Source organism: Mobula hypostoma, chromosome 4 (assembly GCF_963921235.1).
Source record: "Mobula hypostoma chromosome 4, sMobHyp1.1, whole genome shotgun sequence".
NCBI lineage: Eukaryota > Metazoa > Chordata > Chondrichthyes > Myliobatiformes > Myliobatidae > Mobula > Mobula hypostoma.
Window position 1 is genome coordinate 97,393,239 of NC_086100.1, and position 15,305 is coordinate 97,408,543.

General features: G+C 40.2%; 1 protein-coding gene across 3 annotated transcripts in view; it reads left to right on the top strand.

Annotated features, from left to right (window-relative positions):
- Positions 1-15,305, top strand: part of LOC134345497 (D-2-hydroxyglutarate dehydrogenase, mitochondrial-like) — a 34,664-nt gene that overhangs the window by 11,566 nt on the left and 7,793 nt on the right. For all 3 annotated transcript variants that reach the window (XM_063046237.1, XM_063046238.1, XM_063046240.1), the window contains 3 exons: positions 3,060-3,228; positions 3,683-3,826; positions 9,850-9,992. In XM_063046237.1, coding sequence (XP_062902307.1) covers positions 3,060-3,228; positions 3,683-3,826; positions 9,850-9,992 — 456 coding nt within the window. The remainder of the gene's footprint in view (positions 1-3,059; positions 3,229-3,682; positions 3,827-9,849; positions 9,993-15,305) is intronic.

Consider the following 15,305-nt stretch of genomic DNA (forward strand, 5'->3'; position numbering starts at 1 on the left):
TCCCAGGAATCAATCTGGTGAACCTTCTTTGTACTCCCTCTATGGCAAAGATGTCTTTCCTCAGGTTAGGGGACCAAAACTGCACACAATACTCCAGGTGTGGTCTCACCAAGGCCTTGTACAACTGCAGTAGTACCTCCCTGCTCCTGTACTCAAATCCTCTCGCTATAAATACCAGCATACCATTCGCCTTTTTCACCGCCTGCTGTACCTGCATGCCCACTTTCAATGACTGGTGTATAATGACACCCAGGTCTCGTTGCACCTCCCCTTTTCCTAATCGGCCACCATTCAGATAATAATCTGTTTTCCTATTTTTGCCACCAAAGTGGATAACTTCACATTTATCCACATTAAATTGCATCTGCCATGAGTTTGCCCACTCACCCAACCTATCCAAGTCACCCTGCATCCTCTTAGCATCCTCCTCACTGCTAACACTGCCACCCAGCTTCGTGTCATCCGCAAACTTGGAGATGCTGCATTTAATTCCCTCATCCAAGTCATTAATATATATTGTAAACAATTGGGGTCCCAGCACTGAGCCTTGCGGTACCCCACTAGTCACCGCCTGCCATTCTGAAAAGGTCCCGTTTATTCCCACTCTTTGCTTCCTGTCTGCTAACCAATTCTCCACCCACACCAATACCTTACCCCCAATACCGTGTGCTTTAAGTTTGCACACTAATCTCATGTGTGGGACCTTGTCAAAAGCCTTTTGAAAATCCAAATATACCACATCCACTGGTTCTCCCCTATCCACTCTACTAGTTACATCCTCAAAAAATGGTTTTGATGAAGATCAGGGTATGCTTTACAGGTTGAAAAGGACACTAAACTTTTCTTTGGTCTTCCACTGTATGGGTATTGGAATCAATGATAACTGGGCTGAGTTTATGGCGGGTACTGATGTTGTTGTTTCTTCTAACCTGTCAATGCACATATACGAATAACCAGGGCCTTGGAGAAATCTCCAGACATGATGGTAAAGGAACTTGTGTGCAGGCAGTGTCTGTAATAATGCAAAAATCAAGCAGCTGGATGAACTCCACAGGCCAGGCAGCGCCTTTAGGGGGAAACAGACAGTCAGTGTTTGGGGTTGAGACCCTTCATAAGGACTGAAAGAGTAGAAGGGAGATACGAAGAGGGTAAAGTGTACGGCAAGAGTTGGCAATAGGTGCGACCAGGTGAGAAAGGGTGATGGAGTCAGATGGGGGAAGGAAGGGTGGAGATAGCGACAGAGGCTGGGAAGTGAATAGAACCAAACAAGGGCAAAGCATGGTGATGAGCAATGGATGAAAAAGTACTGGAAGGGTTTAATGTGATTGCTCAGACAAAGGTGAATCGCATTTTCAAGACCTTAGCCAGAAAAGTTTGGAGCTAGTGAATCAATAATTCAGAACCTTCAGCTTACAAATACTGGTTATTGGAGTGAATGACTAGGTTGAGGGGAAAAACACTGCCTAACGTCCCTTGGTCTGAAAACAGCAGTTTGCCACGCCTTTGCTTTCAGTCTTAAAGCCAATTTCTTAAAAAGAAATCTATACAGCTTTTGTCCAATTGGTTTCTATTTGTTCTTTTGGAAACAGCATTTACTTCATTAATCATCTCTGTCACCTCCTGAGAAATTCCTTAAGGTTATTCAAACACCATTTGCTTTGAGCAGATCCACACTGGCTCTCCTTTATAAACTCTGACTTTGAGGGTCCATTAATGTGTTGCTGAAGGTTTTCCACCACCAATGTTAAACTAAGTGGTCTTTGGTTGCCTGCTTTCCTTTTCATTTCATTTTTGAACAAAATGCAAATTTCCATACCATGGCATCTGGACATGATTGGGTAGTTATGTAAGCGCTTCTTAAACTCCACCCCCACTTCCCTCAGTAACCTGGGTTGGATCCCACCCAGCCTAATAGGACACTAGCAATTAAGTACCCTAAAATAGCATAATAGTAAAATCATACAAAGTATCTTTCTCGACTTACTTTCTATGCAGGATATTGTCAAAGGCTGTTCTAAAGTCTATATTGACAACATCCACTGCCCTGCCCTTCTTAATCCTCTTGGTTACTTCTTCAAAAAGCTCCAACAGTTTTGTTTAAGAATCAGGAAGGGAATGGACTGTTTTAGACCAGGTGTGACCAACCTTTTAAATTCCATGCGTCAAATTTTTCACGCACGAGTTCAGGTGTGATTTTTTCAAGCACAAGTTCTATATTAATATATTTTTACAAGAATTGTGGGGGTATAAGAGTTGTATGGCGCATCTGAACTTGTGCGTAAAAACATTGACGCATGGGATATAAAAGGTTGGCCACCCCTGTTTTAGACTGTTACACCATGTGGTGATCAAAGTTAACTAGTAATGTTAATGTAAATAATCTTGTGGGAAAGAGTGATCACAATATAGAAGAATTTCAGATTTAATTTGAGTGGTGTAAATTAAACTCAAAGCTAGAGTCAAAATTTTTAAACTTAAATGATCAAAATGGGAAGATAAGCAATTAGGTGAGGCAGATTTGGAATTACCAAAAATATCCAAATGTTAACTTTGCAACTGTGTTCATTCCCTTCAGAAATAAAATCTTCATTGAAAAAGTGGTATCATCAAGAGTAATAGAACGAAAGAGGTTTACAGATGGTGACAGAGACGACTATTGTGAGCCTGAATATTGGCAGTGCTGTCTGTGTGGAGTTTGCATGTGGTCTCTGTGACCACATAGGTTTCCTCTCGGTGCACCAGTTCTCTCCACACATCAAGACATGCGGATTGGTAGGTTAATTGGCTGTGGTAAGCTGTCCCTAGTGTGTAGGTGAGTGGTAGAATCTGGGGGGAGATGATGAGGAGAATACAAACAGAAATGAATCTCTGAATGGGTGTTTGATGCTTGATTGGATTCACTGGGCTGAAAGGACTGTTTCTGTGCTCTCTCTCTTTATGTCTCTCTCATCATCACTCTTCAGCAACAATGTGAAGCTCTTGAACATTTTTGATTTCTTGTGATACCCATGAGCGATTTACTGATATCTCATTACTTCATACTTTGTTTCTGCTGATAGGCACTTGCAGATGGAACGATCTTGAACTGTCTAACATCACTTCGCAAAGACAACACAGGCTATGATCTTAAACAGCTTTTTATTGGATCTGAAGGAACTCTTGGGATAATCACAGCTGTGTCCATCTTGTGTCCAAGGAAGCCAACCTCTGTCAACGTAGTTCTTCTAGGTAAAGGCAAGATAGATCATGTTTATCCAGAAAGCCTGGGAAGATGTTTTGTTTTATTGATTATGATATCTGCAGACTACATAACATTCTGATTTGGAAATGTTGTGTATGTTTTTCATTGTCTTATCTCTCAAACTCTTTACAACAGCTAAGTGTGTGTGACCTCAAATGAATGGCAGTGATTATCAAATGCAGTTTGCCTCCAGCTTTTTTAAGTAATACACTTCATAAAGAGTCAGATAAAGTAGTGAAGATCCGTGCAGTAAGCACATGATATTGCAAAATAAATGTGCTACCACAGTAAAATAAATACGAAATCTTTATGAAGTATATATTCTATACTCTATTTCCTCTATATTAGGAATATAAGTAACTTACTTCCTCTATATTAGGAATACAAATAATTTATTTCCTTACAAAACATACACAATAATACTCTGTTCTGTGTCTCAAGGTTGTGATGATTTTGACAAACTCTTGGACATATTCAAGGAATCCAAAGGCATGTTGGGTGAAATTCTCTCTGCATTTGAGTTCATGGATTACGGATGTAGAGAGATTGTCTACGAGCATCTAAAACTGACAAATCCATTACGAGGTAAGATGGGAAAAGGGTGTTAAATAGGATTAACTGTAGGTTTCTCAGTGGAGTCCCTGGGTTCATGAAACCAAATATTCCAGCAGTCATAACTATTGTTACAGTAGTTGGCTGCCGTCAGAAGAGGAAGAGCCTTAAATATGCTTAGACATTCGATAAGATCTCAGCCAATCACACTTCCTCTTCCGTTTAATTAAATGGCATTATGGGATGATGGTGACAATAGTAACGACAACCTAGAGGAGCAATTTATTTCTTTTGGGCTGATGGTACTAAGATTTCAGAGCAAAGTGATGAGATAACATCTGATGCAAGTTACTGACTTCTTTTTACGGGCAGTATGGTGAGTTTGTATAGGCATCATAATTTCTCAGTTCACTTCACCGTATGAACTGTATTCATAACTGCAGCAACAGAATAATTTAGTTAATGCTGTCTGAATTTTAAAAATAACTTCTAATTCGGCCTAAATTACCAAGCTCCTTTTATTAATTCAGATAATTTTACATCATTTTTCAGAAACTGTATAATTACATTTCATTTGTCATTATGATATAAAGTGGATCAAAATATTCTTACAAACCTTTTTACTGTACTTTTCACCTTGCTTTTGTGACATTTATGTACATCTCTGTGAGATGTCTATTGTCAAGATGCTTGTGGATGGTATTATTGTTATTTGTAATATTAAACCATAAGGCATAGGAGCACAGTTAGGCCATTTGGCCCATTGAGTCTGTTCTGCCATTCTATCATGGCTGATTTATTATCCCTCTCAACCCCATTCTCCTGTCTTCTCCCCATATCCTTTGACATCTTTACTAATGATCCTCCGCTTTAAATATACACAATGACTTGGCCTCTACAGTCATCTGTGGCAATGAATTCCACAGATTCACCACCACCTGGGTGAAGAATTCCTTTTCATCTCTAATTTAAAGGGATATCCCTCTATTCTGAGGCTGTCCCCTCTGGTCCTGACTCTCTACATCCACTCTATCTAGACCTTTCAGTGTTCTATAGGTTTCAGTAAGATCCCTAAACCCCAGCAAAGACAGACCCAGAGCCATCAAACATCCTCATGCATAAACCCTATCATTCCTGGAATCATTATCGTGACCTTCTCCTGGACCTTCTCCAACGCCAGCACATCCTTTCTTAGGTAAGGGGCTCAGAGTCGCCGGCAATCTTTTTTTTCAGACAATAAGTTTTTTTTACCCCTTTTCAGTCATTTCAAAGAATATTCAGTATGTGCAGAAAATATACCATTTCAGATTCTTGTGCCTAGAATCTGGGCATTTCTGTCAAGGCTAGCATGTTGCACCATACAATGAATTTCTCAAACAGCCTGACATTTATACATGTTGATCTTTATAAATACTTTGACAATAAAGGTCCTGAATTGAGCATCGAGCAATTTATTTACCCATTGTACTAAATGTGAATTTGTGCTATATGGTATCTTTTGAGAGAACTCACAGTTGTGTCTACGAATGTCAAGAGAACATTTTGCATGACCTTTAATGATTCTTGTACTATTCCATTGCAGTATATTAGAAGCAGGTCAAATCAGAATCAGGTTTAGTATATCATGAAATTTGTTAACAGTGGCAGCAGTACAATGCAATACATGATAATATAGGGAAAAGATCAGTAAATCAATTACAGTAAGTATGTATATGTGTATTAAATAGTTAAATTAAAAATCATGCAAAGAAATAATATCAGTGAGGTAGTCTTCATGTGATCAGTGTGTATGGGGGAGGGGAAGAAGCTGTTCTGAATCTCTGAGTGTGTGCCTTCAAGCTTCTGTGCCCCCTTGCTGACGGTTAACAATGAGAAGAGGGCATGTCCTAGGTGATGGGGATCCTTAGTGATTGACGCCCATCATTCAAATGAAAACAGAAGGTATCATTGATTTCTGCAGAGAGCTCAATTAAGTGGAAATATACCAACAAAAAAACTGAGGGAAAAAGTAATTCAACCAGGGTATTACATTCCTCAGTAATAACAGTTAGCTGGATACTGGTAGCTTTAAGGCACTTACTGATGTTTGTGTGTACATTCAATGTAAAATATCTGTCCGTTTATATCTATCAATGCACTTGGTAGACTTCACTGCACCACATTCTCTCTTCAGTCAGCATTGAATGTAAGTAGAGACCAAACAGTTGAAGCTTAATGCTTAGTTTATTATTTAGAGAGTTTAAAAAATCAAATTATACATACTTACATAATTACACTCAAACCTCTGCAGTTGTACTGTGAAGAGCATTCTGACTGACTGCATCACTGTCTGGTATGGGGGTGGGGTGGGGTTACTGCACAGGATTAAAGTAAGCTGCAGAGAATTGTAAAACTTGCCAGCTCCATCTTGGGTACCAGCTTCTGTAGTATCCAAGACATCTTCAAGGAGCAGTGCCTCAGAAAGGTGGCGTCCATCATTAAGGACCCACCCCGGACATGCCCTCTTATTGTTGCCATCAGGTACAGAAGCCTGCAGGCACACACTCAGCAATTCAGGAACAGCTTCTTCCCCTCTGCCATCCGATTTCCGAATGGACACTACCCTACTACTTTTTTAATTTCTGGTTTTGCACAACTTATTTTAACTGTTTAATATATATAATATATATTTACTGTGATTCAGTTCTGTTTTCTATATTATGTATTGCATTGTCCTACTGCCGCAAAGTTAACCAATTTCATAGGATATGCTGGTGATATTAAACTTGATTCTGATTCATATGCGTAATAACACAGATGTGTGTACAGAGAAAGATGGATTGGGAAAAAATGCTTTTTGAGGTGATGATAGAGCTGAGGGCAAACAATTGGAGACTTGGAGGCAGAGAGGGAGTGGGAAATTATTTTAAATGTTACATTAGAGTTTAGAAAAATGTATCTCCTGATAAATAATAATTAACTAATAATAAAGCAGCATACTTGAATAAAGAAATGAAGACAAGTGTAAATTGAGGGAACAAGTATATGGTATTGACTATACCGAATGACAAAGAAGCTAGTAAATGAATTTTTAAAAATAACTGAAATGGAACCGTGCAAATAAATTATCACAGGACATACAAGACCAGTGAAATGTGGTAATATAAATAAAGGTTAGGATAGGTCCTCTAAGTGGGCAGCACTGTCATGTAACCAGTGGAGCTTCTGTTTCACAGCTCCTGAGACTCGGGATAAGTCCTGATGTCTGGGCTGCCTCTGTGTAATTTGAATGTTCTTCCTGTGACCATGTGAGTTTCTCCTGGGTGCTCCAGTTTCCTCAAAGATTTGTTATTAGGTTAGTTGGCCACTATATACCATATTTTCCTAATTGTGTATTTGCATGTAGAATTGGGGAATATGAGGAGAATAGGCTAGAGAAACTTTCTGTGTCATTAAGAAATAACGTAGAAAGTGCTAACGCACAGTAAACATGTTGATAATGCCACCAATATTGAATAATTAGTTTGCCTCAGAGGAACAGAAGAGCAGAAGGTGTGTTAGAAGAAGGAATACAAAATAAATAGAGGATGGGGATCACAGATAAACTAATCAAACTTGTATTGAAATATGTCAGTGTCCTTGATTAGATTATTAGATTAGATTATGAAGACACGCAGTCCTCTTTTATTGTCATTTAGTAATGCATGCATTAAGAAATGATACAATATTCCTCCGGTGTGATATCACAAAAACACAGGACAGACCAAGACTGAAAAACTAACAAAAACCATATAATTATAACATACAGTTACAACAGTGCAACGATACCATAACTTGATGAAGAACAGGCCACGGCATAGTAAAAAAGTTCAAAGTCTCTCGAATGTCCCACATCTCACGCAGACGGGAGAAGGAGGAAAACTCTCCCTGCCATGCCCGACCACAGTCTGACTCTGAGTCATCCGAAAACTTCGAGCCTCCGGTCAGCCCTCCAACACCAATTACCGAGCACCATCTCTATCCGAACGATTCGACCTCAGCCTCGGTCGCCAGCAGCAGGCAAAGCTGGGGATTTTGGGGCCTTCCCTCCGGAAGATTCTCGATCGCCCAGTAACAGCGGCAGTGAACCAGCGTTTCAGAAATTTCTCCAGATGTTCCTCTGTGCTTTCACGTCTGTCTCCATCAAATCAGAATTGTCCACAGCCCCTATTTAACAGAGGCAATATCATTTAACCGGAGAGCTGCCATCTTCTCCTCCCGCCTTGATGGATTCTATCTGTAAATTTTAGATATGGAAGTAGTAGCATAAGCATTAAAAATATTTTAAAAACACCTGAAAATAGTGTCAAGGACAAACCGGCAAGTGTGCTTAATATATATAAAAAGGGAGATGATTCAAGTTCAGGATACAATATTAGCTTAATATAGATGCTTGCAAAGTCAATGCAATCCTTACTCAAAGAAATTGATGTAATAAAAAGCTATTAGAATGTATTGATACTTGCAGTTTATTTGTTTACCCTCACTATACTTTCTCTGTAACCGTAACATTACATTCTGCATTCTGCTTTTTCTTATATTACCTCAGTGTACTATATATGGAGTGATCTGGCAGCATACAAGCAAAAGCTTTTCACTACATCGTGGTACAAGTGACCATGGTAAACCAATTTCAATTCCAATTCATTATTTACAAAAGAATCTGGAATTAGAAATACAATTTCAAAGTTAGTGAATGACATTAAATAGGGGTGTAACTCTTATAGAGAAAGGTGCCAATGTGTAGAAGGTTATGAATAAACTTGTAGAATAAATATATAACAGACAGATTTTATCAAGAAGAATAGGGGAGTTAGATACTCAAATAATAAATGTCTAGGTGGGGCAGAGGATTATAGGATCTTTATATGTAGTATCAGAAGTCATTAAAAGCAGCAATGCAGCTTAACAATGTTAAAAACAAACAGGTTTGCTTAAAAACAAAGGCAGAGAAGCTCAGAGAGAAAATGAAAATTGCAAAGTAGAGTAATTATGCTAAACTTGTCTGCAACTTCAGTTAGCCAAAACTTAACATGCTCTGTACAGTTTCTAAAGTGCCAGTGATTGTTTCTTTATGTCAAATGTAAAAATACATTTTGGATTTAAAAAGTTGGCAATTCTGTTTGTAAGAGAAATTGGTATTTCACACCAAAGCTTGAAAGTTTACCTTGCATTAATGACTATAACTTTGCGTGTGTGAGTGGTTGGGTGTTTGTGTATGCTTATTTATACACAACTTCTGTGTCTGATATTCTCTATAATCAGAATTATTTCTTTCTTATCTATTTTCATTAACAGAAACAACCGTTTCTTTCTCCATTGATTTTCCACATTCTGTCTTCCCTTGAGTTGGACTTCACTTCATTCTTGGTGCATGTATGCAGCAGCTGTGTGTTAGATCTGGCCTCTGAACTTTGAAGGGGTGACAAATTTCAAACTATTCGCAGAATTCGAATCATTAAATTCTGATCTTTAGAAATGGCATTCTGATTTCTTGCTCTGCCATTTGAGTAAAGTTCAAGTGCCCTAGCTAAGATGGGTCAGCAGTCTGTCTTGGGCAGCGCTTGGGCAGATTTCCACTGATCTCTGTGAACCCTGGGCACAGATCCAGGGAAGACTGCTTGCTGTTCCTTTGTCCTGCATCCAGACTGACTCAGCTGGTGTGCCATCTCTGCTGGTTGTTGCTAAGAAAACTAAGAAGACCTTTGTTACTGTTGTGTATCAGTTGGAATGGTGTTTACAAAACTATGATGTAGAAGATTTATCAGCCATATTTACAGTCCTCATTGCCTTCGTCGACTATCATCCTTAAACTTGGTTCCATTGAGTTAAATGGAGCTGAATTTGAGAAGCAGAGCACATCATACAGTTGCTGTTCTTTTGGTGCATTCACTGCTAGCTACAAAGGGTGCAATTTCTATCAGTTCATCCCCCTCAACAACCTCCCTTCCCCTGTATATTTTACCTGAGCATATTTCTTCTTATCCCTACTTCTTGCTATTCAATAATGTTACTGTGTTCTATTCACCCTGTTCCAGAGGCACCATTTTACATCTTGATAGAAACATCGGGATCCAACAATAATCATGATCAGGAAAAGCTAAATTGGTTCCTGGAGAAGATCATGAACTCTGGTCTGGTGACCGATGGCACTATAGCAACCGAGGAAAATAAGATAAAGGTAGAGTTCCTCCTGATCTCGACTGAAAAATAATGTATTTGTTCAAAATGGAAAGACTCGTTCCAAAGAGGAAGAAAGATCCTAAGGGGAGGCCGTGGCTGACAAGGGGAGTAATGGACAGCATAAAAATAAAAGAGAAGAAGTATAACATAGCAAAGACGAGTGGGAAGCCGGAGGATTGGGAAACTTTTAAAGAGCAACAGAAGGTAACTAAAAAGGCAATACGCGGAGAAAAAGATGAGGTACGAAGGTAAACTAGCCAAGAATATAAAGGAGGATAGTAAAAGCTTCTTTAGGTATGTGAAAAGAAAAAAAAATAGTTAAGACCAAAATTAGGCCCTTGAAGACAGAAGCAGGTGAATTTATTATGGGGAACAAGGAAATGGCAGACGAGTTGAACAGGTACTTTGGGTTTGTCTTCACTAGGGAAGACACAAACAATCTCCCAGATGTAATAGTGGCCAAAGGACCTAGGGTAATGGATGAATTGAAGGAAATTTATATTAGGCAGGAAATGGTGTTGGATAGGCTGTTGGGTCTGAAGGCTGATAAGTCCCCGGGACCTGATAGTCTGCATCCCAGGGTACTTAAGGAGGTGGCTTTAGAAATCGTGGACGCATCAGTAATCATTTTCCAATGTTCTATAGATTCAGGATCAGTTCCTGTGGATTGGAGGGTGGCTAATGTTGTCCCTCTCTTCAAGAAGGGAGGAAGAGAGAAAACAGGGAATTATAGACCGGTTAGCCTGACGTCGGTAGTGGGAAAGATGCTGGAGTCAATTATAAAAGATGACATTCCGACACATCTGGATAGCAGTAACAGGATTGGTTCGAGTCAGCAGTATGGATTTACGAAGGGGAAATTGTGCTTGATTAATCTTCTGGAATTTTTTGAGGATGTAACTATGAAAATGGACAAGGGAGAGCAAGTGGATGCGGTGTACCTGGACTTTCAGAAAGCCTTTGATAAGGTCCCACATAGGAGATTAGTGGGTAAAATTAGGGCACATGGTATTGGGGGCAGAGTACTACCATGGATTGAAAATTGGCTGGCTGACAGAAAACAAAGAGTAGTAATTAACGGGTCCCTTTCGGAATGGCAGGCGGTGACCAGTGGGGTACTGCAGGGTTCAGTGCTGGGACCGCAGCTGTTTACAAAATATATTAATGATTTAGATGAGGGAATTAAAAGTAACATTAGCAAATTTGCTGATGCCACAAAGTTGGGAGGCAGTGTGAAATGTGAGGAGGATGTTATGAGAATGCAGGGTGACTTGGACAGGCTGGGTGAGTGGGCAGATGCATGGCAGATGCAGTTTAATGTGGATAAATGTGAGATTATCCACTTTGGTGGTAAGAATGGGAAGGCAGATTATTATCTAAATAGAGTCAAGTTAGGAAAAGGGGAAGCACAACGAGATCTAGGTGTTCTTGTACATCAGTCACTGAAAGCAAGTATGCAAGTACAGCAGGCAGTGAAGAAAGCTAATGGTATGCTGGCCTTCATAACAAGGAGAATTGAGTATAAGAGCAAAGAGGTCCTTTTGCAGCTGTACAGGGCCCTGGTGAGACCACACCTAGGGTACTGTGTGCAGTTTTGGTCTCCAAATTTGAGGAAGGACATTCTTGATATTGAGGGAGTGCAGCGTAGGTTCACAAGGTTAATTCCTGGGATGGCGGGACTGTCATATGTTGAAAGATTGGAGCAACCGGGCTTGTATACTCTGGAATTTAGAAGGCTGAGAGGGGATCTTATTGAAACATATAAGATTATTAAGGGATTGGTTGGACATGCTGCAGGCAGGAAGCATGTTCCCGCTGATGGGTGAGTCCAGAACCAGAGGCCACAGTTTAAGAATTAGGGGTAGGCCATTTAGAACGGAGTTGAGGAAAAACTTTTTCACCCAGAGAGTGGTGGCTATATGGAATGCTCTGCCCCAGAAGGCTGTGGAGGCCAAGTCTCTGGATGCTTTCAAAAAAGAGATGGATAGAGCTCTTAAAGATAGTGGAATCAAAGGTTATGGGGATAAAGCAGGAACTGGATACTGATTGTGGATGATCAGCCATGATCACAGTGAATGGCGGTGCTGGCTCGAAGGGCCGAATGGCCTACTCCTGCACCTATTGTCTATTGTCTATTGACTTAGTCAGGCAACCAGCACAATTTGGCTGACTTTACTGATAATTTTCACACCACTGCTAGTCTGGTATTGTTATGCTGTATGTGTATTATCTGAAATGCTTTTTAATCTAGCCCAACAATATGGCATGGCATCTTCAAAAATTCCAAAGTAGATCTGTAAATACTGACTTATATAACATGCAATTTGCTGTTTTGCAGCAGTAATGCAATGCAAAGATATAAAATTACTAAAAAGTACAAAAATAAATTGTGCAAAAAATAATGAGGTTGTACTGACGGGCTCATGAACGGTTTGGGAATCTGATGGTGGAAGGGAAGAAGAAGCTGTTTAGAACATAGAACATAGAATAGTACAGCACAGTACAGGCCCTTCAGCCCACAATGTTGTGCTGACCCTGAAACCCTGCCTCCCATATAAGCCCCCACCTTAAATTCCTCCATATACCTGTCTAGTAGTCTCTTAAACTTCACGAGTGAATCTGCATCCACCACTGACTCAGGCAGTGCATTCCACGCACCAACCACACTCTGAGTAAAAAACCTTCCTCTTATATCCCTCTTGAACTTCCCACCGCCTACCTTAAAGCCACGTCCTCTTGTATTGAGCAGTGGTGCCCTGAGGAAGAGGCGCTAGCTATCCACTCTATCTATTCCTCTTATTATCTTGTATACCTCTATCATGTCTCCTCTCATCCTCCTTCTCTCCAAAGAGTAAAGCCCTAGCTCCCAAAATCTCTGATCATAATCCATACTCTCTAAACCAGGCAGCATCCTGGTAAATCGCCTCTGTACCCTTTCCAATGCTTCCACATCCTTCCTATAGTGAGGCGACCAGAACTGGACAAGTACTCCAAGTATGGCCTAACCAGAGTTTTATAGAAAGTGAACAATTTCTGAATTGTTAAACTGTGAGCCTTCCCTGATGGTAGTAATGAGGAAAGGGCCTGTTGTAGATGGTGAGGGTCCTTAGTAATGAATGTCACCTTCTATAACATTGGCTCTCGAAGATGTCCTTGATGTCTTTTTGCAGTTCTGAGGAGGTTTGATTGAATCAATGGATATGGAAGAAAGGTCTGTGGTTCCAGATTGTGTAGGTGTTATATCGGATAAATGTGTAGATTTTGACTTTGCAGTGAAAAGATGAACTCCATGAAAATACAGACAGATTGAAAAATCGTTAGGTACTTAGGAATGAAAGTTATTAGTTCATGATTACCAGATTCACACAGTTGAACTGCCGAATGTAGGAACTCTGTGTGTGAGTGATTGGTAAAGTAGTTTAAACTGGTCTAAAAATAAAATCAATTGGAAGATATGAAGGCAGATAAAATCAAACCAGATGTGGGTAAGGCCAGCTTTACTGCATTCAATTGTGATTCAGCAAGATGAATTGGAAACTGCCGCTAGAGGATAAATCAGTTTCAGAGCAATGGTGGTTGATGGTACTGGGAAGGAGATTCAAGGGGTTCACAGTTAAACAATTTTCAAAATAAGAAAGGTGAGACTGCTAGAGTTCCTTGATGATGTGTCACTCCAGTGAACTGAGTTACATAGGCTTCTAGCTGCCCATCACTTTAATGCACCATCCCACATCAAAACTAACATCTATGTTTTTTCCCAGTGAAGCCCAATGTAAACCTGGGGAGTAGCAGTTCAGCTTCCTTCTCAGGATTCAACATTGAATTCAGCAACTTCAGATGTATATGCCTTTCTTGTTTGTGTCAGAGCCAGTCAAAGTTGAGGGTATTGTCAAATGCACAAATGCATGTATGCAGAGGTACAATGAAAAACATACTTGTGATAACATCTGATGCACATGTCATTCGATACAAAACATTCATATGATAAACATATACTTAACACAGGTTATACAAACTAATACAAGAAGGAACAGAATTAGAACAAAAAAAATGTTATGCAAAGTGGTCATGGTGTGATATACTTGGGTAGTGAGCAGGATTATGCAGGTTGGTTGAGAGGGTTTTGTGGTGTAGTTACAGAGATGTACAGCACAGAAGCAGGCCCTTTGGCCCATTTAGTCCATGCCAAAATCATTTAAGTTGCTCTGGGACCTCCATCGCGTACCATTCATGTACCTATCCAAACGTTCCATAAACGTTGAAGTTGAGCTCACATCCACCACTTGTACTGGCAGCTAATTCAGCACTCTCATGACCCTTTGAGTGAAGAAGTTTCCTCTTTAATGTTCCCCTTAAACTTCTCACCTTTCACCCTTAACCCATGTCCTCTGGTTGAGGTCCCACCCAACCTCAGCTGAAAAAGCCTGCTTGCATTTACCCTATCTATACCCCTCATAATTTTGCACACCTCTGTCAGATCGCCTCTCAATCTTCTATGTTCTAAGGAATACAGTCCTAACCTATTCCATCTTTCCTTATAACTCAGGTCCTCCAGACCTGGCAACATCCTTGTAATTTTTTTCTGTACTCTTTTCAACCTTGTTTACACTTTAAGCAAGTGTAGGTATGTGACCAAAACTGCACACGATACTCCAAGTTAGGCCTCACCAATGTCTCTTATGCAGCCTCAACATAACATCCCATCTTCTGTACTCAATGCATTGGTTTATGAAGACCAATGTACCGAAAGCTTTCTTTATGACCCTATCTGCCTGTGACCTCACTCTCATTGAATTATGGACCTGTATTCCCAGATCCCTTTGTCCTATCACACTCCTCAGTGCCCTGGTTAGTCCGACCGAAGTGCAAAACCTTGCATTTTATCTGCATCTGCCATTTTCAGCTCATTTATCCTGCTGGTCTAGACCCTGCTGCAAACCATAATTAGCCTCCCTCACTGTCCACTACACCCTCAATCTTGGTGGTATCTGCAAATTTGCTGATCCAGTTAACTACATGATCTTCCAGGTCATTGACATAGATGACAAACAGCAACAGACCCAACATCAATCCCTACGGCACACCACTAGTCACAGGCCTCCAGTCAGAGAGGCAACCGTCTACTACCACTTTCTGGCTCTCCCACAAAGCCAATGTCTAATCCAGTATACCATCTCATCTTGAATGCCGAGTGACAGAACCTTCTTGACCAGCCTCCCATGCAGGACCTTGTCAAATGCCTTACTAAGGTCCATGTAGACAACATCTGCTGCCTTGCCTTCATCAAACTTTTCTGGTAATTTTCCTGAAA